The sequence below is a fragment of the Chlorocebus sabaeus genome, chromosome 16, assembly GCF_047675955.1.
Source record: "Chlorocebus sabaeus isolate Y175 chromosome 16, mChlSab1.0.hap1, whole genome shotgun sequence".
NCBI classification, from domain to species: Eukaryota; Metazoa; Chordata; class Mammalia; order Primates; family Cercopithecidae; genus Chlorocebus; species Chlorocebus sabaeus.
Window position 1 is genome coordinate 27,259,144 of NC_132919.1, and position 24,594 is coordinate 27,283,737.

Sequence of the window (24,594 nt, forward strand, 5' to 3'; positions counted from 1 at the left end):
CATTGTTAAAGACAGTCAAGCCTATAAGAAAATAAGGCTCCATGAGTGAGAATCAAAGAAATGAGACAAAATAAAAAAGTCATGAGGACTTCACACATTAAAATGATCATACATAGACTATAATACAACCATGCTTACTGCAGTCAAATAAACAAAAGACAAGCTTGAAAATATTTGCAGGGACAGGTAATTATGCAAGGTGACAAAACGGACTAAAGATATAGTAACAAATCCCAGCACTTTGGGAGGCCGTGGCAGGCGGATCACGAGGTCAGGAGATCGAGACCATCCTGGCTAACATGGTGAAGCCCCGTCTCTACTAAAAATACAAAAAAATTAGCCGGGCTTGGTGGCGGGCACCTGTAGTCCCAGATACTCAGGAGGATGAGGCAGGAGAATGGCATGAACCCAGGGGGCGGAGCTGGCAGTGAGCCGAGATTGCACCACTGCACTCCAGCCTGGGGTACAGAGCAAGACTCCGTCTCAAAAAAAAAAAAAAAAAAAAAAAAAAAAAAAGATACAGTAACAGCAATTAAAACTCAACTCATTAATTTAAAAACAGCTTAGATGCAGTGAACAGAGTTAGCAAAGTAGAAGATAATAAGGAGAAATTACCTGGAATGCAGCATAGAGATTAAAAAAAAAGAGGGGAGAATAGAGGAGATAACAGATACAGCATGCAGAGATCTAATATATGTATTTTGCAGAAAGAGGGGGAAGAATAAATAGGGCAGAGGAACGTATTTGAAGAGATAATGGCTGAGAGTTTTCCAAAGCAGATGAAAGACACCAGTCCACAGATTCAAGAGGCGTGAAATTCCAAACATGACAGTGCTGTTTAAACCAGCAGCCAGGTGAAAGAGGAGGGAGGGGTACAGCTGAGCCTTCCCAGCTCCAGCATGCTTAAACTTCCCATAACAACCCCAGTGAGAAGAAAAAGCTCTAGGCTTCTCAACAAGAAGGAAAGCCTTCTGGCTTTGGCACCAAAGATTCCCTGGCTCTTTTAGGCCTTTCTCCCTTTTCCACTGCCTCAAGGTCTCTTCCCTAGCTAGGTCCTGGTTTCCTATTATTCATTCATGAAGGCCTTCCCTTATTTTTATTTAGTTATGTTCTTACTCTCTTCTTCTTCTTCTTCTGCTTCTGCTTCTTCTGCTTCTTCCTCCTCCTCCTCCTCCTCCTCCTCCTCCTCCTCCTCCTCCTCCTTCTTCTTCTTCTTCTTCTTCTTCTTCTTCTTCTTCTTCTTCTTCTTCTTCTTCTTCTTCTTCTTCTTCTTCTTCCTCCTCCTCTTCTTTTCTTAGAGATAAGGTCTTGCTATGTTTCCCAGGCTGGACTCAAACTCCCGGGCTTAAGTGATCCTCCCATCAGAGTAGCTGGGACTACTGATGCATGCTACAATACCACGCTAGGCCTTCCCTTAAGCCTCTCTTTCTCTCTTTACTTCAGAGGAAGGAAGGGGACCCAAGGCAGAAATAGAAAAAAGAACAGATTAAGAAACAGTGAGACAAAAGAGCGAGAAAGATGTGTCTGCAGGCATCATGGCTGAGAGATGGGCCAGACTGGCTTAGGGGCCAGTCTGGAGGCAACAAGCAGAAGGTGGGCACTGAAGAAGGCTTAGAAGTTGTTATCCAGAATTCTGCTTTCCTTTCCTCCTTTTTCTCAGGCTTCCCTTGGATTCTCTGCCTCCATGACCCTATGGCTGGCAGGATAGTGTGGGGAAGACCTGAGTTTGCATATCTGTCTATGTTCCCTAATAAACAGCAAAATCAGTAGGTCTGGCTGCAGAGCTAGGAGAGGAAGACCACATCTACCCAGAAAGGAGACTACCAGAGGGCCGAATGCTGGAGTTAATCTTCCTGCATGCTGCTGAATTTTGGTTGCCCTGTCACCTGTCAAGTCAACCCAGTTCATGCAAAAGCTGTTTACTTTTCTTGCTCCCAATTTCCACTCTTTCCCCAACTCCCCACTTCAGGGTATAGTGATATCCAGGCTGTGAGGCATAAGAAAGACATGGAAGAGCATCTCTGCAGAGAAGGGAGGGAAGGCTGCCAACAGGGGACACATACCAGACACACCCTCACCTCCACAGAGGAACAGGACCACTTCTCAGCACTCTAATTTCTCATTTTTCCCACTGCCTGCTGAACTTTAATGGGGCCTTCTCCAAAAACCTAGGGGTAGAAATATCCCCACTTGGATGTACATGTGTCTGAAGATACCACTTAATGAATACCTGGGGATGTTTTGAGGCACCACAGTCAAATGAGTGCAAATATGGACATGTCTTTGTGTAGGATTGGCAGAGAAAGACCTGGAAATAAGGCTGAGAAGATTCCAGTGTTCACCTGCTGGGAAGTTTCACCTGGAGACAGATGAAAGCCACTCCACCCTCTTTTTCGGTACATTTCCTTTTGTCCCATTGAGGTCTGAGGGTACTTATTCATGAGTTTATCCTGCCTGCCCCTCACTTCCAGGATAAATCATGACTTCGTATTTTCTCAAGGTTTTGGTCTGAATTCCCAAGACTTTTCTTATTTTCTGCCCTCCCCTGGAGTCTGCCTAGCAACTGTACTCTTGTGTCTTGAGGGAGAAGCATGGACTCTAATATCTGTCATTTAACAAATACAAAGGAAGCAGAAACCAGGGTCTCTGGGTGTTCGACCCCCTCCACCTCCTGGTCTGAAGGTGGGTGCTGTCCTGGGCACTCACAGAGGCCACTGTCAACCTTCGATAAACCTTGCCGGGCCCGCCCAGAACAGGCATCTCGCCCTCCCTGAACACCCAATAGCAGACAGCTAGAGAGCTTTGTGACTCGAGGGCACCTGTGAGAGCCAGAGAAACTCACCACCTATCAGTAAACAGGAGGGGGTGCCTTCTTATTCCCAAGTGTTTCCTACACACTGTGGAATACTATGCAGCCATCAGGGAGAAGGTGCCCACTCAGTATGACTGATGTGGATTGCCAAGATAAAGAAAATGAAAACACCAGGGTGTTCTAGTACCCTACTTTTGAGATGAATAAAAGAGAATATACTGTATATGTTTGTCTACCCATAGAACATCTCTGGAAGGACACAGAAGAAAATAGCAACAGCGTAGCTTGCATCTGATGAGGAGAACTAAGCAGCTGAGGATAGGGTGGAAACAGACGTCCTTTCCACAGTGGTCTCTTTGGTACACTACGTTGTTCTATGTGTATGTATTACCTACAAAAAACATGACAATGAAAAGAAGGCTTTTTCTCCTTAAAGAGCTTGGGGGAAGGCAGACACGCAAACAATTACAATGCAATGTGCTCAGTGTTATTGAGATGCGCAGGGCGGGAAGGGAGCATACGAGAGAAGCTGTCTAAGTGGGCTTGGGGATGTCAGGGAATTTGGAAGAATCATGCCGAATGCTGAAACCTCTCTGGGCTCAGCGTTGCCCAGGCTTAAAGGACACAGTGAGAAGGGACCTGAGACCAAGCTGCAAGAGCAGGTAGAGGCCGGAGTGTGAACCGCCTTGTGTGCCAAGCTAAAGAATTTAGATTTTAACCTAATAGGAAATAGGCAGCTATTAAATAATTTTCAGCAGAGAGTGACCTGTTCAGATTTGCTGTTTAGAGAGATGACTCTGGCTGGGACGCGGAGGATAGATTAAGAGGGGCAAGGATGGGGCAGGGAGAAATGTTTTGAGGTTAATGCAATAATCTAGGTAAGAGATGGTGGGTAGATGACCCCAGGGGCAAAGGGAGGGAAGATGGCAGAGAAGAGATTAAACCTGAGACTTGAACTGGGCTGGCGATGTGTATGGAGACCATGCCCAAAGCCTGTTCTACCGCTCTCTGTTTTCTCACGCTGGCATCCTTCGCACGTTTGGATGCCCCAGATGCCCCAGCAGCTGGCAGGATGGGTCCAGGGAGCCCTTCCTGGTCTGCCTGTCTGCCTCCTTGCCCCAGGCTCCTTGGCAAAGCAGGGCAGGGAAAAGAGAACAGAAGTGTTTCCCTTGCCATCCAATGCCTAAGTCCCTCATTTATTCCTTGCTCTCTCCGGATTCTGGTCCTCTCATTATTTCTGATCTGTACAGCTTGCTGCTTCCCTGGCTCAGCTCTCCCACCCCCGTCTGCAAAGTGTCAATCAAGCCATCAGATGAGCAGCTCAGCCTCATATCCTCAGCGTCTCTGCCCCAGGACACGAGAAGCGATTGCTGACACACAGAAGCAGCAAGGTGTAAGGCTGCTGGCTCTCCCTTTAATAGTCTTCCGATCCAGAATGGGTGTTAAAACGGAATTTGAGTGGATAGCTTCTCTCTGCCTGCCCCTGTCAGGACAGCCGCAAGGACGGGGAACCCTGAGAGAAGGGGAAGCCTTCAGAAGTCAATTCGCTTTTCATTTCAAGGTTGGGCCATGGCCAGTGTCTGCTTTCGGAGGAGCTGTTTGAAATTCTTAACGAGAAGCAGAATGCTTGCGTCCAGGAATCCAGGGCAGCCTTGTGAAGTAGGGATGGGGAAATGGAATTGTCATTTTCTCTCTGAAGAGATATTTTATTAAACAAAGTAGGGGTGGGGGTGCGGGATACAGAGACGCTTTGTAGCTTCCCTGGAGGACTGAACAATAAGAAATATCGAGGGCAGCAGGAAGAACTGAGATTAGAACAAAGAGTGAACTTCCCCAGGCCCTGGAACCAGGGGCCAGGGAGATTTGAAGCGTCTGCTTCCCCGGGGGCTTGCTCCTTCTTTTACAAATTGTGAATGGATGTGTGGTTTTTATAGAATACGGCAACTAATGAGCATGAAGCTCAATTACCCCACCAAGTTCTCTTTCGATTTTTGATCTCACACACGCAGAACACTTGGTTGCAATGTATGTGTATGTCTGTTTGTGTTCTGCTTGCCTTTCTCAGGATTATCTCATACACACATTTCTGCATAGCAGAGTCCAGCTTGTTATTGGGAATAGCTACGTAGTATTCCATTGTGCCAGTGAGCCAGAGCTTGTTCAGCCATTCCTTGTGGTTGGGTTATTTCTCATTTTTTTAATACTGTAAAAGCACAGGTATAAATATCTTCATACCTTTGTCTCCCCTTGGGATATGGTTCCCCAGATTGAATTTCTAGGTCAGAAGATTTGAGCTGTTTTACCCGGATTGCTGTGTGTTGCCCCAGCCACCTCCAGGAGATCCTGACAACCCAAATTGCAACCCTCCTCTATGTCTGTCCCCACAGCACTGACAACATAAGATGTTGTCATTTTTATTTATTTTTGCTCATTTAATAGGCATATAATAGTACCTTGCAGTTATTTAATTCCCATTTTTTTCATTGCTAGTGAGACTGGGCACACTTCCATGTGAGGATTTATTGTCTGCTTTTCCTTGTGCGTAAACTGTTCATCTCCTCTGACATCTTATCAAGAGAAATCTGGGGGCTGATCTTATATATTTATATCAAGCCTTTACATACTCAGATAGTACATTTTTCTCGGTTATGTCAGCCATTTTTTACTCTGGGGAGCTGTCCAGTTGTGATGTGGATGCTGGCCTGTTCCGGGGGATGGGAGTGGCAGATGGAGTTGTGAGGATTTCTGGACTCTTGAAATATATATATATATATATATATATATATATATATATATATATACTGGTTTTTTTTTTTTTTTTAAGAAGAAAAAAAAAGCCAGGCGTGGTGGCTTTTGCTTGTAACCTAGCACTTTTTTTTTTTTTTTTTTTTTTTTAAGGCAGAATCTTGCTCTCTCGCCCAGGCTGGAGTACAGTGGCACAATCTGGGTTCACTGCAACCTCCGCCTCCTGGGTTCAAGCGATTGTCTTGCCTCAGCCACCTGAGTAGCTGGGATTACAGGCCTACACTACCACACCCAGCCAATTTTTGTATTTTTTAGTAGAGACAGGGTTTTGCCATGTTGGCCAGGCTGGTCTTGAACTCCTGGCCTCAAATGATCCTCCCACCTTGACCTCCCAAAGTGCTAAGATAACAGGCGTAAGCCATCATACCCGGCCAGTCCCAGCACTTTGAGAGGCCTAGGTGGGCAGATTGCTCGAGCCCAGGAGTTTCAGAGCAGCCTGGGCAGCATGGCAAAACCACTGCATTATTGTCTGTCACCACTGCACTCCAGCCTGGGTGACAGAATGAAATCCTGTAACAGGAAAAAAAAAAAAAAAGATGAAAGAAAGAAAAATCCAGTCCGATGGCACCTCCTCTCTGGGTTCCTGTTTTCCTAGGAACAAAAGGGCTGGGCTGAGAGGACAGCCAGTTGCCAAGACCAGTCTGGGGGATTACTTGTGGAATGAGAAGCATTGCTGGGGGCCTTGGCGGGCCACTGTACAGAGGCTGGGCAGCTCCCTGTAGTCATGTGGGTTTCCTGGACCATTATTTTCTCCCACGCATTGTGGGAGAAACAGCAAAATACTGAAATCAGAATCATCATTACAAGTTCTGACTCGTCCTCAGTAAAGCACAGTGGTTAAAGGGATGGGTTCTGGAGCAGACCGACCCAGGTTCACAGCTCAGTGTCTTCTTTTCTTTTCTTTTTTCTTTTCTTTTTTCTTTTCTTTTCTCTTTTCTTTTCTTTTTGCATAGACCTGGAATCTTGCTCCATTGCCCAGGCTGGAGTGCAATGGTGTGATTATAGCTCACTGCAGCTTCAATCTTCTGGGCTCAAGCGATCCTCCTGCCTCAGCCTCCGAGGGAAGTAAGACTACAGGCACACACCACCATCCCTGGCTAATTTTTAACATTTTTTGTAGAGATGCAGTCTTGCTATGTCGCCCAGACTGGTCTCAAACTTCTGGCCTCAAGTGATTCTCCCGCCTCGGCCTCTCAAAATGTTGGGATTACAGATGTGAGTCACTGTGCCCAGCCTCAGTGTCTTTGTATACCAAGAGTATTGGCTTTGGGTAAGATAGAACCTCTCTCAGCCTTCACGTCTTCAGCCATTAAGTAGTATTTTGGTTACGGCTGTGTAAAAAACCTCCCCAAAATGTTGTGGCTGAAAACAACAGCCATTTTATTCTGTTTCATGGTTTTGTGGATCAGGAACTCAGATGAAGCTTGACTGGGTGATTTTTCTGTACTATGTAGCATCAATTGGGTCACTTGGTACAATTTAGCTGGTGCTAGGCTGGGCTGGAGGAATCAAGACGACTTCACCTTTCTTTGAGACAAGGTCTTGCTATGTTGCACAGGCTTGTCTGGAAGTCCTGGTCTCAAGCGATCCTTCCTGACTCAGCCTCCCAAGTCAAGATAACTTCATTTTTATTTAGGCTTCTCCACATGGTCCCAGGTTCTCTCCATGTGGACTCTCCCATAGGGTACCTGCACTTCTAACATGGTGGCTTCAGGGCTCAAAGAATAAGGGCTCCTTGGCCAGGTGCGGTGGCTCATGCCTGTAACCCCAGCACTTTGGGAGGCTGAGGTAGTCGGATCATGAGGTCAGGAGTTCGAGACCAGCCCAGCCAATATGGTGAAACCCCATCTCTGCTAAAAATATAAAAATTAGCTAGGCATAGTGGCACGCGCCTGTAGGCCCAGCTACTCGGGAAGCTGAGGCAGAAGAATTGCTTAAACCCATGAGTCAGAGGTTGCAGTGAGCCGAGATCGCACCACTGCTCTCCAGCCTGAATGACAGAACGAGACTCCGTCTCAAAAAAAAAAAAAGTAAGGGCTCCAACTTAAGAAGAGGAAGCTGTCAGTCTCTTTAGGGCTGTGCCAGAAAGTGTCATGGTATCACTTTTGCCATATTTTATTGGTTAAGCAGTCACAGAGCCTGTGATGGAAGGAGTGATAAAGAATTTGGGGCCATCCTTAAGCTGCCAAAAGTGGGCATAAAAATACTCCTAAGCCAGGTGCGGTGGCTCACACCTGTAATCCCAGCTTTTAGGAGGACAAGGTGGGAGGATTGTATGGGTCCAGGAGTTTGAGACCAGCCTGAGAAACATAGTGAGCCCTCGTCTCTACGAAAAATAAACAAAATTAGTTAAGCATGGTGGCGTGCGTTTGTAGTTTCAGCTACTCAGGAGGCTGAGGTAGGAGGATCCCTCGAGCCCAGGAAGTAGAGGCTACAGTGAGCCGAGATCGTGCCACTACACTCCAGCCTGTGTGACAGTGAGATCCCAGAGATCCTGTCTCAAAAACCAAAAAACCAAAAACAAAACCCGCAGAAACTCCTAGGGCTATGAGGAGTAAATGAGATAACGCATGCAGAGGCAGATTTATCATGAAGCAAATGAAACTTCAACCATGGGGGTCTTTAATTAAACAGTTTCTTCCACATCTGGGCATCTAATTTTGTATTCATAATTCTCCTTTTTCCTTTTTCTCAAAGAGGACCCTCAAACTGTATGAGAATCAGGCCCTACCCATCCTGGCTCTGTCCCGAATGCCAGTATCAGTACTTACTAAGCATACTGCCTGGGACAGAGAGACGTTCAACATGGGGCCCCTCCAGGCACTGGGCTGGCCTGGTCCCCTCTCTGTGGCTGAGGAGAGGGCTTCTCCTCTCACTCTGTCCTTTCTGTCTTTTCAGGATCATTTCTTCTTCTCCTTTCTTCAAAATGAAAGTAAAACACGCTGGGAATAATTTCATAATCACAAAACTGCCCTCCCAATTGGCCCCTGCTTCTACCCCCTGACCTCACCACCCACCAGGGAGGTGGGTCTTATTCTGGGCATCATGCCAAGTTCTTAGCTGGGCCCTCTAGAATCTCTAAAGGAAATCAGACTGAAGAGGGGAAAACCAGCAGGGGGAGGCAGCATTCCCAGTGCCCAGTATGGTCTAGGAGGCATTGAAATTCCAGGGCCGAAGTCCTGAGACAAAGATCATAATGAGACAGGAAGGTGGCAAAGGAAGGAGCCCATTTGCATGACAATAATTGAGCCAAGAATAGAAAGCCACAGGGATGCAAGGGTGAGGCTGGCAGCTGAGCTGGGCTAAACCTCACAAATCAGACTACCCAGCTCTGCTCCGCAAGGGAAGGGAGGCTGAGCCCTGGGCCAGGCTTGGCAGGGAAGGAAGGGGGAGGACACGGCCCCAGGGCATTGTGGGAACACCGGCCAGGCTGGACTTTGCCTTCCTCCTCGTCCTTCAGCCGGGAGCCCGTCTTTGTTTGCCTTTGCCTTTGAGGCTCTGTGGCTGTGGGGCTGAGTGGGCATCATGGCAGCTCAGAAAGATCTCTGGGACGCCATTGTGATTGGGGCTGGGATCCAGGGCTGCTTCACCGCATACCACCTGGCCAAAAACAGGAAGAGAGTCCTCCTGCTGGAGCAGGTACTGTGTCCCTTCTGCACCCCCGGCTGTAAGGACTGTCCTAGCCTCCTCCCCTGCAGAGGGGTTTTCAGAGCCAGCAGGCTACAGGGCAAGGCCAAAGGGCCTGAATCATCAAAAATTCTGTGTAATTTGTATCTTAGCTGCCTAGTGTGTTTCATGACAATTCAAAGAAGTTTCACATCCCTCACACCCACATTGGGTTTCTAGGCACATTTCCTCTTTCTACTGCTTCGCAGTTCCTGCCCTTGACCAAGCGTCCCAGGCCCTGTTCTCTTCCTTCTCACTGCTCTGTCCCTTCTGCACCCAAATGGTTGATCATCCCCCCAAGAAAAATAATTGGTTCTTCTCTGGGTAACCTAAAGTAAAGATAATTTTGCCTAGAGGCAAAGGTTGATTTATCCACCTAAGAGGTAGGATTATGTCCTGCGTATTCCTGGCCTCTCACCCCAGAACCCAGCAGAAGCTTCTGTTTTTTCGGTTTTGTTTTGTTTTGTTTCGTTTTGCCACCTCCAGATAATAGCAGCCTCCTTGTTTGATACATGATAAGTGAGACTGAGGTCTTATTTTTCCTGCTATGCAGTGCAGTCTGCAGTGACCACTGCATCTGCTGGTGGGCCCTGTGTGTCTGTGGGGTCCTTTGAGGACAGGGCCACCCAGCTATCATCAAAGCTTTCCACTGCAGTGGGCTCTCCCTTTCCATTCTGCCTGCAGTTACCCAGGCTGGCTATGGTTTGCTCTTCTTGGTAATGAGCCAGAGTATTTAGAAACCTTCTTCATTTCTCTATCAGGTTTCTCAAAGCCCAAGGGATTCCTGGTTCATCCTCTCAGGAAACTCATTGTTGCTGAATCCTGAGATGGTTCTCTTACCCTGAGTGATCTGTAGCCACAGAGAAATAAAGTCAGCATCAGTTTCCTTGTTCATAAAATGAAGGGGCTAGACTAGTTGAACTGGAAGGTTTTTTCTAATTTTTCTTCTTTATGAATCTAAGTGAGGTGAGATTGCAGCAGGATGGCTGAAGACTAGCTAACAAAGGAACTTCTGGATGTGAACAGTGTTAGCAAAAAGGAAGCCCAAGTTAGTGCTATTGAAGAACTTCTATCTTGATTGCCAAGTCAGTAACTTGGTCATAAAGAGAGAATTTTGAAAGATTGTATGGATTTTTTTTTTTTTGGAGACAGGATCTCACTCTATTGCCCAGGCTGGAGTGCAGTAGTACTATCATAGTTCACTGCAGCCTCAAACTGCTGGGCTTAAGCAGTCCTCCTACCTCAGCCTCCCAAGTAGCTGGGACTACAAGTGCCACCACACCTGATAGTTTTTAAATTTTTGAGGAGACTGGGTCTTGCTATATTGCCTAAGCTGGTCTTGCATTCCTGGCTCAAATTATCTTCCTGTGTATAATCCTTCCCCAGATTGTGTGGAAATACTTGAAGGATAAATGGATCCTGGTTGACAGCACACGCAGAGATGGCTCCTAACGGGGGATGCAGCGTGAGGGGTAATGGCTTCCATTATCTCTCTTGTTTTCCACTTCCAGTTCTTTCTACCTCACTCCCGAGGAAGCTCCCATGGACAAAGCCGGATAATCCGAAAGGCATACCTGGAAGACTTTTACACCCAGATGATGCATGAGTGTTATCAGATATGGACCCAGTTGGAGCACGAGGCTGGAACCCAATTGCACAGGTGGGCTGTGGGAGGAATTCCTTGAATCATGGGGCTCTGCACCTGCAGGTGCTTTTAGTGTGTGAAGTGGCAGTGCCATGGAACATTTGGAATGCAATGGGAGGGACACAAGGCCTCAGGAAGTACCAGATGCATGGAAGAGTTCTGCTGTCGTGGTGGTCACCCCACAGGTCCAACTGACTCTGGTCAGGCTCTGCGTTGCAGGACTGGGTTCAGACCATGTGTCCAAGGCTAGTAGAAGCGGTAATGGAAAGCCTGCTGGCAAGGCACCGTGTGGCAGATGCCCTGAGTGGGGCAGGAGTCTGCTGGAGAGTGTATTTTCAACTCTGTGGAGGCCTCTGCAACTCTTTTAGGGCAGGGGTTGAGATAGAGGAGGAGGCTGCTTTCAGGATTCTTTTTTTTTTAAATTATTGATGGAGTCTCGCTTTGTTGTCAGGCTGGAGTGCAGTGGCACCATCTCGGGTTGTACCATCACTGCAACCTCCACCTCTTGGGTTCAAGCGATTCTTCTGCTTCAGCCTCCCAGGTAGCTGGGACTACAGGTGCGTGCCACCACGCCCAGCTAATTTTTGTATTTCTAGTATAGACAGGGTTTCACCATGTTGGCTAGGCTGGTCTCGATCTCTTGACCTCATTATTCGCCCGCCTTGGCCTCCCAAAGTGCTGGGATTACAGGCGTGAGCCACCGCTCCCGGCCCAGGATTCTTTATAGTCCAACCAATATCCTCACTTTTCCTGAGGGGTCCTCACCCCCTGTAGCAACCCTATAAACCCATTTTGTTCTCTCTGAGTACCTTTTCCTGTAGGAACAAAATGGGGACGTTCCCCAGGCTGGATTGCTTGCCAGGGAGTGAGCCTGCACCTTTTTCTCTGCTACCTTCATGGCTCTCTCCAACCCTTGACCTTTCAAATACTCATGGGAAAGAAAGCCAATAATCTGTGATGCAATGGGAACTTTAACCATCCCGCCTCCCTCCCACCTCCTCTGTGACTCTTAACTGAACTTCCTACAAACCCTGGCTCTACCCTATAGGGTGGTGGTTCTTTTAATGGCCAGGAACCAAGAGGTTAGTGTTCTGTTGCAAAAATACCATTAACTTAAGAACAAAGTGAAATCCATTATGCAAATCAGCCAGGGCAGCTAATTACAGATTTATTCAGAGGCAGCTAATGCACCCAGCACCCAAATAAAGGAGCATGTCTTGCTAGGGGGTGGCCTGGCAGAGGGACCCTTCTCTGTCAGTTGTCTGTGAATACTGCTGAGTATCTTTTGCTAAGAGACTCGCCCTGGGCCTTGGAGGCACACTTCTTCCCAGCACACAATGAGACAACTAAGACTTGTTAGAGTGTCTGGAATCTTTCCGAGGGAGATGATTCTGGAGGGAGACAGGCTTAGGTTTGACTTTGTGCTCTATTTCTCACCAGATATGTGATCTTGGAAAAGTTTCTTGACTTCTCTGTGCCTCACTTTTTCTCATAGGGCTCTGAGAGAATTAAATGAGACTTTTGTGAAATACTTGGCCCAACGTCTAGCACCTTTCAATAAGGGGCAGTCCCTTCCATCCATTCTGGGTCAGCTGCATCCTGTTCCACTGAGCGACAGGGGGAGGAATGGCAGGAGGAGACAGATGGGTGCAACAACCACAGATACCAAGGGGAGTGGCAGCAGGAAAGAGGGAGAGGGATCCTTGGGTAGGAGACTCTCAGAAGCGCACAATCCTCCTCTTTGCCAGGAGGACAGGAATTTGGAAGGGCTTTGGAACCGGACCTGGCTCTAAATCTCAGCTCTGACACACTCAGCTGTGTGGTTTGGAACAAGCTGTTGAACCTCTGTTGAGACTCAGTTTTTTTTTTGTTTTTTGTTTTGAGACAGAGTCTCACTCTGTCGCCCGGGCTGGAGTGCAGTGGCGCCATCTCTGCTCACTGCAAGCTCCACCTCCCGGGTTCACACCATTCTTGTGCCTCAGCCTCCCGAGTAGCTGGGACTACAGGCACGTAGCACCACGCCCAGCTAATTTTTTGTATATTTAGTAGAGACGGGTTTCACCGTGTTAGCCAGGATGATCTAGATCTCCTGACCTCGTGATCTGCCCACCTCGGCCTCCCAAAGTGCTGGGATTACAGGCGTGAGCCACCGCGCCCGGCCAGAGACTCAGTTTTTTCATCTGTGGAGTAGGGATACTAATACCTGTGTCATAGTGCTGGTGTGAGGATAAGTAGGTAATGGGCTTAGAACAGCACCTGGAAAACTATCTTCCTCCTCCTCCTCACCATATATGTAGTGTTTACAATAAGAAACTAGGCTGGGTGCAGTGGATCGCGCCTGTAATTCCAGCACTTTGGGAGGCTGAGGCAGGTGGATTACCTGAAGTCAGGAGTTAAAAACCAGCCTGGCCAACATGGTGAAACCCTGCCTCTACTGAAAATACAAAAATTAGCTGGGCATGGTGGTGGACACCTGTAATCCCAGCTATTAGGGAGGCTGATGAGGCAGAAGAATTGCTTGAACCCGGGAGGCAGAGGTTGCAGAGAGCCAAGATCATGCCACTGCACCGCACTCCAGCCTGGGTGACAAAATGAGACTTTGTCTCCAAAAAAAAAAAAAAGAAAAGAAAAGAAAAGAGAAAAACTAAGAGTTGCTCTAAGGACCTGACACCTATAACTCATTCCATTCTGCCCACAATCTTATGAGAGGGTTGCTGCCAGGTAGTCAGGGTCTTATCCCATTAGTGCAAATCACAAAATTACTATACTCTTAAGTCTAGAATAGAGGTTGGCCAGCTTTATCTGTAAATAGCCACCTAGTAAGTATCTTAGCCTTTGCAGGCCATGTGGTCTCTGTTACAATTATTCAACTCTGCCATTGTAGCATGAAAGCAAGATGTAAATAAATGAGCCTGGATGTATTCTAATAAAACTTTATTTATAGATGCTGAAATTTGAACATCATGTAATTTTCATGTATCACTCAACATTATTCTTCTTTGGATTAAAAAACATCAACAATTTATCGGCCGGGCGCGGTGGCTCAAGCCTGTAATCCCAGCACTTTGGGAGGCCGAGACGGGCGGATCACGAGGTCAGGAGATCGAGACTATCCTGGCTAACACAGTGAAACCCCGTCTCTACTAAAAAATACAAAAAACTAGCTGGGCGCGGTGGCGGGCGCCTGTAGTCCCAGCTACTCGGGAGGCTGAGGCAGGAGAATGGCGTAAACCCGGGAGGCGGAGCTTGCAGTGAGCCGAGATCTGGCCACTGCACTCCAGCCTGGACGACAGAGCGAGACTCCGCCTCAAAAAAAAAAAAATAAATAAAAATAAAAAAAATAAAAAACATCAACAATTTAAATTTTTTTTTTTTTGAGACGGAGTCTTGCTCTGTCGCCCAGGCTGGAGTGCAGTGGCCAGATCTCGGCTCACTGCAAGCTCCGCCTCCCGGGTTCACGCCATTCTCCTGCCTCAGCCTCCCGAGTAGCTGGGACTACAGGCACCCGCCACCTCGCCCGGCTAGTTTTTTGTAATTTTTAGTAGAGACGGGGTTTCACCGTGTTAGCCAGGATGGTCTCGATCTCATGACCTCGTGATCCGCTCGTCTCCGCCTCCCAAAGTGCTGGGATTACAGGCTTGAGCCACTGCGCCCGGCCAACAATTTAAAAATTTTAAAACCGTGTTGGATCATGGACCAGACAAAAACAGGCAGAAGGCCAAATTTGGTCCCTGAGTGGTGGCTTGCTGGCCCTGGGTCTGGAAGATACCTCAAACTGGTTAACTTGTCCATTTCTGTCTCCAAAGAAGTTCATGCCTAAATCATCCCAGGTCAAAAGACTGCTACTATGCATTTATAGACAGGGAAATATCACAGCCCTTCTTAAAAGACCATTCCGATGTCTCATTGCCTCAGTTATGAAAAATGAAAAGTTATGTGAGTATGCTTTAAAAACCTCTAGAGTGCTAAAGTATTCTTACTATTGTTGTTATTATTCTATTATTATAAGTCCTTTCTTATGGCTAACCTAATGTACTCAGGCACACTCATTTATTTGGTTCTTTACTTAGCAGGGACAGAGCAGATACTTCCTATTCTCAGAATGGTATCTGAATACAGCTCTACTACCTTTGGGCTAAAAGCCATTCTAATTCCTTTAGCTTTTACTGATTCTTATTTTCTAAATGATTCATCATCTGTGTGGTTCTTACTTCTCCCCAGGTTCTTCTAGAAGAACCAGCACAATACCATAATACTACTGATAGATATGAGCATACTTAATGCTATTTGATGATGATTTAAAAAAAAAACAACAAACCTTTAGGAGTTGGCAGTTCAGGTGGTTGTCCAGTGCTTTTCATTCTGTTCAGCTGCCTCCTGTGACAGCGGCATACTAAACATGGGTGGGTTTGGGATATTTGCATATATTCTGGGAACAGACAATGACACGTGTGTCAGATCACAAGGTCTGAATCTTTTGTGATGTGTACAGCCAGGATGCTGATTCCAACAGCAAAATCCAGCTCCCTGGCCCATCTCTTTTTTGCCCCGCCTTCTCCCTTTGAGTCCTACTATCTAGCTCCTGACCCGGGCTGCCCCTGCTTAGCTGACAATATCAGACAAGATCACAGCCGTAGGCAGTACAGCTGCTGGCAGAACCTGGTGGCCCCCTCTGCAGCTGCTGCTTCTAGTGTCTGCGAAGTGTCTGGCTTGTCAGCCACATCCCCTCCCTGGAGCAGTCTTTGTTAACCAATTCCACCTCGGCCCACTGAGCGGAAGATGAAAAGCTGAGAGCTCCTCCAAAACCAACAAAGACAGCAGCCATTACCAAGTCCCCGTTCGAATCCCTTCCCCAAAGTGACTCAGAGCTGACTTGCGTGGCATTTTTAACCCAGAGAGGGGAGAGTTGGAGCTTGGGATGGAAGATGGCAGGTACAGGGAGAGCTGTCTCCCCACCTAATTCCTCCCCACTCCATCTTGCACCCTGTCCTGCTACAGTAACTGGTGGAAATCCCCGATCACCAACTCCCTACATCATATCTGACGCATTAGTCGGGCCATAGAGGAGTCAACAAGGCCCTTGGGAGGAGTCTTCAATTACCTCTTCCTAGTGCTGGATCAAGCTAGGGTCGGGAGGAAGGAATAGTTCATACCAAATGCTCTTCACTCAGCTGATGGGCATTCTGGGAGCTGGGAGCTGCACTCTTTTCTAGGGTTCCCTGGCAACTCATGTGATGGCTTTCAGTCCTTCTTTGTAGTTAGTCCTGACCATTCATTTCCCAGTCATTTTTTATCCTGCGGATGCCCTCGTCTCTTCTCACCCTTCTCCTTTCCAAACTTGCAGCCCGGGTCTAAGCAGAAAAAAGAAGACGGGGAGGTCACGAACATAGGGGTGAGAAATTGATGCAGAATGAGCAGTCTATTTGTTGGGATCTAGAAAAAGCCATTAAGAAAATAAGCACTTAAATGATTTTCAATCTGCCCATGGAAGCCATCTATCTTCATACTGGGGGGAAAAGGCCCATTCTCCAATCTTGGTTTTGATTGACTGGTTTCCAATTCTCTAAGCGTTTCCCATAGGAGCCTCTCACCTATCTCCCATAATGACAGGCCTTTGCATTTCCAGGCAGTGTTTTACATTTATTTCCGATTTGCTCATAATGGTCAAAAATCTCTCTCCAATACAAGGCATTTCTCCAGCAGCGCACGGTTTCCCTCAGGCCAAATAGCTTAGCTGTGATCCACGGAAAATGAGAATTTCCCAAACACATCTTCGGACTAGGGGAGGGTCCAGCATCACACATTCAGATGGAAAATTTCCCACTGTTAGATCAATATCTGGGCTAAGAAATAAATGCCACAGGGCCAGAGAGCTGGAGCAAAATGATTACAATCGGCACAATTACATTCACCGGCAGAATCAGCTCGCTGATTACTCCCAGGGATGGGGAGCTCCCGCTTCATCCACCACAGGACGGCTTGGGAATTAGAACATCACTCAGCATTTCATATTTCGACAGATTTGCCCGTTGTCTTGGCATGAGTTCATTTTTCCCATACAGTACATCTCTGTAAGAGGAGTCATTTCAAGGAAAGAAGGAAGGAAGGAAGAAGGAAAGGAGGAAGAAACAATGGAAAAAGGGAAAGGAAATCTCAGAGTACATGAGCGGCCAAAGCTGCTATATTGCAGGCAGAGGTTAGAATATGCTGCTCTGGAATTTTCAGGTCAGGGACTTCACATTACATCTGCTTAGGTGTGGTTTAAGCCAGGTCTCTCCCAGAAACCCTCCCAGCCAGCACCCCATTGGGTAAAAAGGGCTCAAGGAAATACACCTGAGTGACTTCATACTTATTTATCGACTAAGAAGTTTACTAGGGCCGGGCACAGTGGCTCATGCTTATAATCCTAGCACTTTGGGAGATCAAGACAGGAGGATCACTTGAGGCCAGGAGTTTGATACAGGCCTGGGCAACATACCATGTGACTCTTGTGTCTACAAAACACAAAAAATTAGCCAAGTGTGGTGGCTCACGCCTGTAGTCCCAGATATTTGGGAGGCCAAGGCAGGAGGATTGCTTGAGGCCAGGAGTTTGAGATAGGCCTCTGCAACACAGCGAGACCCCTATTTCTGCACACATGCAGAATTAGCCAAGTGTGGTGGCATGTGCCTGTAGTCCTGGTTACTTGGAGGGCTGAGGCAGGAGGAGCTCACTCATGGCTGCAGTGAGCTGTGAACGTGCCACTGCACTCCAGCCTGGGTGATAGAGACCCCACCTCCATTAAAAAAAAAAAAAAAAAAGTTTTGTCAGGTGCAGTGGCCCCTGCCTGCAATCTCAGCACTTTGTGAGGCTGAGGCAGGCAGATCATGAGATGAGGAATTCGAGACCAGCCTGGCCAACAAGGTGAAACCCTGTTTCTACTAAGAAAATCCAAAAATGAGCCGGGCGTGGTGGTGTGCACGTGTAATCCCAGCTACTCCGGAGGGTGAGGCAGGAGAATTACTTAAACCCGGGGCGGAGGTTGCAGTGAGCTGAGATCGCACCACTGCACTCCAGCCTGGGTGACAGAGCTAGACTCAGTCTTGGGGGAAAAAAAAAAAGTTTACTAGGCAAGTGTTCATTACCTCTGAACCAATCTGAAGTCCTTTTGGGGGCCACAGAAAAAAGACAGTCTGCTAAGAGCAGAGATTTCCACTGCATCTTTCCTCTGTTGAGCTTTGAAGAGGCAGAGCTCTCGTTGCTATCTTGCTGGTGGTGGATGCTGGGTAGGCGGGGGCCATGGCAAATGGATTGGGCATGCTGCGCGGCTCTGTGTACTGACACCCGCCCCAGGGCCCACAGTGTCCCTACCCCTCCCAATCTTCTCTTTAATCCCCCCAACCAGATAATGTGGGATTTGGAAGCATGTAATATCCATGAGACTCCATTATAGGCTATTACGAGCTTTATGCGCACTACCTGGGGGATGTACCAGGCCGCTGCTGGGCAGTGCAGTAGCTGCAATGAAGAAGGACCACACAAACGGTCCCAAAGGCCAGAGCGACTCTTCCATTGTTTCTATCTGTTTCCCCCAAAAGGGAGCTCTGGTCTCTTGTGACAGAGAGGCAGGAAGCATGAAAGAGAAACAGCTTTCACTCCCTTAGGGAGTAAAAGCATAGAGGGAGGTACAGGGAGAAACAAAATCACAGTCACCGAATGTATTGCTGGAGCCCTAGGAGATCATCTACCAGTGTTTCTGCATGAGAACGCCATTGGAATTTGGGGTGGAATCTTCTCGAGCATTGCAGGTGTAGCATCCCTGGCCCCTGCCCACTAAATGTGAGAGGCAGCCCCAGGCATTGTGCCAACTACAAAAATGGGTCATGCCATTTTCAGTTGTCCCTGGGTGGGTGGGTAAGCGGGGGGTACCACCCTGGTGAGGAACCATCAGTAGTTCAACAGGCACGTTACAGAGGAGGAATCTGGGCCCAGAGAGGTGGGTGACCTGATCAAGGTCATGGCCAAGGTGAAGCCAGGACTAGAGACAGAGCCAGGTCTCTCAGTTTAGGACCCTTTCCACAAAACAGGCAGTCTCTAAGGAACTGAGAGACAGAGACAGACACTCAGGAAGGGACAAACATATATGACAAGAAAGAGAAAGAGGAAGGCGGGGAGGGCAGGGGAGAATACAGAACAGAGAGATCAAAATAGTGAATGGGGTCAGGGGACAGGAGGAAGGGGAAGAAATATCATCAAACTGAATGAACTTCCACCACTTCCAAGCCATGGGACATGAAGGAGGACTTAGGATCCAAGGGCAGGATGGTTCCTGAGAAGGGGCATAGAAGACAAGAAAACCAGTGAGAGCCAAGGGCCGACTTGGGAATGGGCTGGAAATCAGCATGAGAATACTGGGATTCTACTGACTGAATCTAGATGACTTCACCTCTTCTCTGGACATGAGGCCATGACTCCTCTCAGTGCCTACACCTGGACCTGAGATCCCTCCTGAAGGAAAGCAAATGGTCCAGGGCTTTGCTTTGTTTTGCTTTGTTTTGAGACAGGGGCTTGCTCTCTCATCCAGGCTGGAGTGCAATGGTGCGATCATGGCTCACTGCAGCCCTGACCTCCCTGGCTAAAGTGATCCTCTCACCTCAGCCTCCTAAATAGCTGGGATCACAGGCATGTGACACCACGCTTGGCTACTTTTAAAAAATTTTTTTACTCTTTGCAGAGACAGAGTCTCGTGATATTGCCCAGGCTGCTAGTGAACTAATTAGTGGCCTCAAATGATCCTCCTGCCTCAGCCTCCTGAAGTGTGGGGATTACAGGCGCAAGTCACCACATCAGGCCAGGATTTTGAAACATACCTTCACCTAGGTGACTTATTTTTTAACAGGCAGACTGGATTACTGCTGCTGGGAATGAAGGAGAATCAAGAATTAAAGACAATCAAGGCCAATCTGTCTAGGCAGAGGGTGGAACACCAGTGTCTTTCATCTGAGGAACTGAAGCAACGTTTCCCAAATATTCGGTTGACCAGGGGAGAAGTGGGGCTCTTGGACAATTCCGGAGGAGTTCTCTATGCATACAAGGCCCTCAGAGCCCTGCAGGTAATGTCGTACAGCACTGGGGCAATGTAGGTGCTCCCTGCTCTGGGCGTCCTGGGTCCCAACCAGCCAGCCCAAGACCCCCCTCTGGATGAGGTCTTTGCCCTGCTGGCTTAGTCTTGACTTTTTGGGCAGGGCAGTGATATATATGCGGCTGGCCTTGTCAATACAGGACAGGTCTAGATTTTGCACTCTTTTCTGCCCTCGGCGAAAGGCTTTCTGTCCACCAGGGTGAACCACATACAGAACTAATTCACCTTTTCCTGCTCCTGCCCTTTCAGGATGCAGTTCGACAGCTAGGAGGCATAGTGCATGATGGAGAGAAGGTGGTGGAGATAAACCCAGGGCTACTGGTCAAGGTGAAAACCACCTCCAGGAGCTACCAAGCTAAGAGCTTGGTCATCACGGCAGGTCCTTGGACCAACCAGCTCCTCCGTCCTCTGGGCATTGAGCTGCCTCTCCAGGTAAGAGGAGCTGGAAGCCTGAGAGTTGGTGCTCAAGAGAAGCCTTGGAACCTGATGGAGTCAAATTTGCATCCTGGATCTGGACAACCTTGGGCAAATTTGTTCACCTCACTGAGCCTCAATTTTATCACCTGTAATATTGGGGGATGATAGCTACCTCATAGGACTATCGGAGAATTAAATTATTAGGCTGGTGCAAAAGTAATTGTAGTTTTACCATTCAAAGTCACGGCAAAAACCACAATTACTTTTGCACCAACCTAATATATGTTGAATATAAAGCCTTTAAGAGGCCGGATGTAGTGGCTGACACCTGTAGTCCCAACACTCTGGGAGACCGAAGCAGGAGAATTTCTTGAGCCCAGGAGTTCAAGACCAGCCTGGGCAATACGGTGAGAACCTGTCTCTACAAAAACAAAAAAACTTAGCCAGGTGTAGTGGCATGCGCTTGTAGTCCCAGCTACTTGGGAGACTGAGGCAGGAGGATGGCCTGAGCCTGGGAGGTTGAGGCTGCAGTGAGTCGTGATTCTACCACTGTACTCCAGTCTGGGTGACAGAGCAAGACCCTGTCTCAAAAAAATAAAATAAAATAAAATAAAAATAAAGTCCTTAGGACATAACCTGGCTTGTAGTAAGCACTCAGTAAACCTGAGGTCTTATTAATTCCCAGAGAGAGAGAGAAATAGGGCAGGGGGCTGGGTCTAGTTATGGGAGAAAACTAAGAATGGGAGAAGAGACAGAGGCTCAGAGATCTTTGTGCATTGTAACACATGGAACAGGTAAACAACATGAGAAGTGGGAGAGACAAACATGGATGCGTTCAACTGGGTGTCCAGGCTTGTGTTAAAGGGCCACAGGGGCCCAGAGAAACTGCTCTCATTGCTGTTCAGTTCCATGGCTTTTCTTTATCTCCCACTTCCTCTCCCTGCCTCAAGACCCTGCGGATCAACGTGTGTTACTGGCGAGAGAGGATTCCTGGGAGCTATGGTGTGTCCCAGGCCTTTCCATGCTTCCTGTGGCTGGGCTTGTATCCCCACCACCTCTACGGACTGCCTGCAGGAGAGTACCCAGGGCTGATGAAGGTGAGCAGAAAGATCGAGAAAAGGCAGGTAGATGCCAGTGCAGATTGGGGGAAGCAGCTCTAACTTTCCCCTCCATAGACGCCCTTGGGTCTCAGGGGCAGCAGAAGGAGCCTGCTTCACTCTTGGCGATTTGCAAGGAAAGACCCTCAGCTGCCCTGAGGTCCAGCAAAAGGAGCCCTTCCTTTGCAAACATAGGGTGGTTGCAGGGACCAAGAGCTAAGCAGCCTCAGGTGACAGCCCGCAGCACTTGCCAGGAGTGGGGAAGGATGGAATGATGGATGGGGCCATCCTGTGTACACGCCTGCCCTTCGGCTGTGGCTGTGTGCAGGAGGCCAGCCCTCACCACTCCTGCCGCTCTGATTGGGAGCCAGGTCAGCTATCACCACGGCAACCATGCAGACCCTGAGGAGCGGGACTGCCCCACAGCACGCGCAGACATCCGAGACGTCCAGATCGTGAGCAGCTTTGTCAGAGATCACTTTCCTGACCTGAAGCCCGAGCCTGCTGTCATGGAGAGCTGCATGTACACGGTAAGGGGTCTGGGCAGCCTTGCTGGGCCCCCTCACCATTCTACAGAAGGGAAGAAGGAGACAGACCTTGCACTGGCCAGGCCCGATTGTTTGACCCCTGCCATAGTGTTTGACTTTAAACAAACGAGCTCATTTCTGTGGGTAGGTTCACCTCTACCAGAGAAGGGCCTGTTGGAAATTATTCCTATTCTTCTTCATTAGGAAACTAGGCTATGCCTGGCAGTCGGTCCTTCACTCTGATTCCCAGAAGAGCTCTAAATGATTTTTTGGCAAGCTCCTCCAGTTGAGCAGGCCTTAGGGACAAAGAGAAGAGACAGATGTCACCAGGGCCTGAGGCATCTTGGCTAAAGTTAGTTTACAAAGATTAACTGAACACCTACTGTGTTCATAGCTCTGTGCGAGAAGAAAGGCAGATGGACAAATGAGAAAGACTGGCACACCCAGAAGGGCACGGGCATGTGGAAAGCATCCCTGTGCCTCATTCCATCCTTTCTGGAAAGAAATGCAGCCCAGCCCCTTCCAGTTAGAGCCTGCAGTTCTTCCTCTTCCCTCGAGCCTCAAAGAACACAGGTGTGATTGTTTCTTTCTAGAATACCCCTGATGAGCACTTCATTCTCGATCGCCACCCAAAGTATGACAACATTGTCATTGGTGCTGGATTCTCTGGTGAGCCTGAGCTGGGGGGAATGGGGTGCCTTAAAGCTGACCTAACTCAGTGCCAGGAGAAATGGTATTTTTCACACTCCTGGCTGCCCAGATAGGTGCTGAAGCCTGGACATTGTAGGTATAAGGAGGCTGGGCAGTCAGAAAAGGGGTATTCATGGTGGGAGGCCACTTCTGGCTTTGGGATGTGACCAGGAGGATAGTCAGCCCTGTCTGGGTAAGTAGGGGATGTCCAGAGAGCTCAGCCTCTCTGTCTGTGAAGTTGCCTGAGAGTCTGCTCTTCCCTTCCTAGGGCATGGGTTCAAGCTGGCCCCTGTGGTGGGGAAGATCCTGTATGAATTAAGCATGAAATTAACACCATCTTATGACTTGGCACCTTTTCGAATCAGCCGTTTCCCAAGCCTGGGCAAAGCCCACCTTTGACCTCTGGCCAGAAGCCTCCCTCCTGTGCACAGGAGCCGATTTCACAGATGGAGAAGATGTCTCAGATGAAGGGAGTATCCCTGAGATGTCATCCTTTTTCTTCTGCCTCGCTTGAATCCCGCATAAACACAAGATGATTGAGTCTACCTTCTTTCCTTGGCCAGCTCCCCTTTTCTTCTGCCTCACTTGAATCCCCCGTAAACACCAGGCAATTGAGTCCACCTTCTTTCCTTGGTCACCTCCCCATTCACAACTACTTTCTTGCTCCCAGAAGGCTGATCAGATATTCTACAGTCACAGAGTAGCAAAAACCTTTGAGATGGATCTATCAGGAAGAAGCGGGCACAAGAACTGGCTCTGGAGACCAAAGCAGTTGTTAAAAATTCTCTTTGCTGGGGGCGAGGTGTGGTGGCTCACACCTGTCATCCCAGCACTTTGGGGGGCCGAGACAGGTGGATCACCTGAGGCCAGGAGTTCAAGACCAGCTTGGCCAACATGGTGAAACCCTGCCTCTACTAAAAATACAAAATTAGCCGGGTGTGGTGGTGCATGCCTGTAATCCCAGCTCGTTTAAACAAATGAACTCATTTCTGTGGGTAGGTTCACCTCTACCAGAGGTGACTTGGGAGACTGAGGCAGGAGAATCACTTGAACCCGGGAGGCGGAGATTGCAGTGAGCCGAGATTGTGCCATTGCACTCCAGCCTGGGCAACAAGAGTGAGACTCTGTATCAAAAAAATAAAAATAAAAATAAAAATAAATAAATAAGTAAGTAAATAAATAAATCTCTTCGTTGGGATATTTGAAGAGCTTGGGATGGATTTTTGACTAAATCTCCCCCGAGGAGGGTGAACAAGATGATCTGAGAGATCACTACTGCTCTTGGAGTTCCTTTTCCTAAAGCTAAGGCCAGCCTCCGTCACAAATGCCCATAAAATCTGGCTCATCTTCGATGAACAATAAATATTTGTTGAACAAATAAATAACTGCCCTGCATTAAGTCTGTAGTGGGCTTTCTTTTCTGTGTGACCTCATTTCTTCCAGGCGCTAATTGTCTAAATTAGCACCACAGAATCTATTAACCCAGGAACCCTTGGAGTCTTTATCCCCTCAATGCGTTGCACCCCCTTTCTCTGGATTCTTTGTCTCCTCCTCACCCTCTTTCTGGTTGTGTGAAGATGCTCAGCTCCCCAGTCTCTCATTAAGGTGTATTGTCAGGTCCTTATGAAGATGGAGCTGTTATACCAGAAAGAAAGAGAGAGACACACTCGCTTAGAAACCCTGTTCAATGTTTGAATGTTAAATGTGCCATTTTATTATCATTAGGATTGCTCCCACTTAATGAAACAGCATTAGCACCGAGTCGGCTGGCCTCCTTGCACTAATTGCTTTGGAAGGGAACAGGCTTATAACCA

At 48.0% G+C, this 24,594-nt stretch overlaps 1 protein-coding gene across 1 annotated transcript; it reads left to right on the forward strand.

Moving 5' to 3' along the window:
- Positions 1-9,022: 9,022 nt before the first annotated feature.
- On the forward strand, positions 9,023-24,179 carry PIPOX (pipecolic acid and sarcosine oxidase). The gene is made up of 8 exons (XM_008010855.3): positions 9,023-9,256; positions 10,795-10,943; positions 19,807-20,020; positions 20,299-20,481; positions 21,417-21,563; positions 21,935-22,093; positions 22,684-22,759; positions 23,049-24,179. The coding sequence occupies exons 1-8, from the start codon at positions 9,143-9,145 to the stop codon at positions 23,177-23,179; spliced, it is 1,173 nt and encodes a 390-aa protein (XP_008009046.1). The 5' UTR covers positions 9,023-9,142; the 3' UTR covers positions 23,180-24,179.
- Positions 24,180-24,594: the final 415 nt, after the last annotated feature.

Bases quoted from the DNA above. Each gene is read 5' to 3' on its own strand.
- PIPOX (XM_008010855.3), top strand. From the start codon at position 9,143: ATGGCAGCTCAGAAAGATCTCTGGGACGCCATTGTGATTGGGGCTGGG. The intron at 10,944-19,806 runs GTGGGCTGTGGG...ATTTTTTAACAG, and splicing joins GCTGGAACCCAATTGCACAG to GCAGACTGGATTACTGCTGC. The intron at 21,564-21,934 runs GTGAGCAGAAAG...ATTGGGAGCCAG, and splicing joins AGTACCCAGGGCTGATGAAG to GTCAGCTATCACCACGGCAA.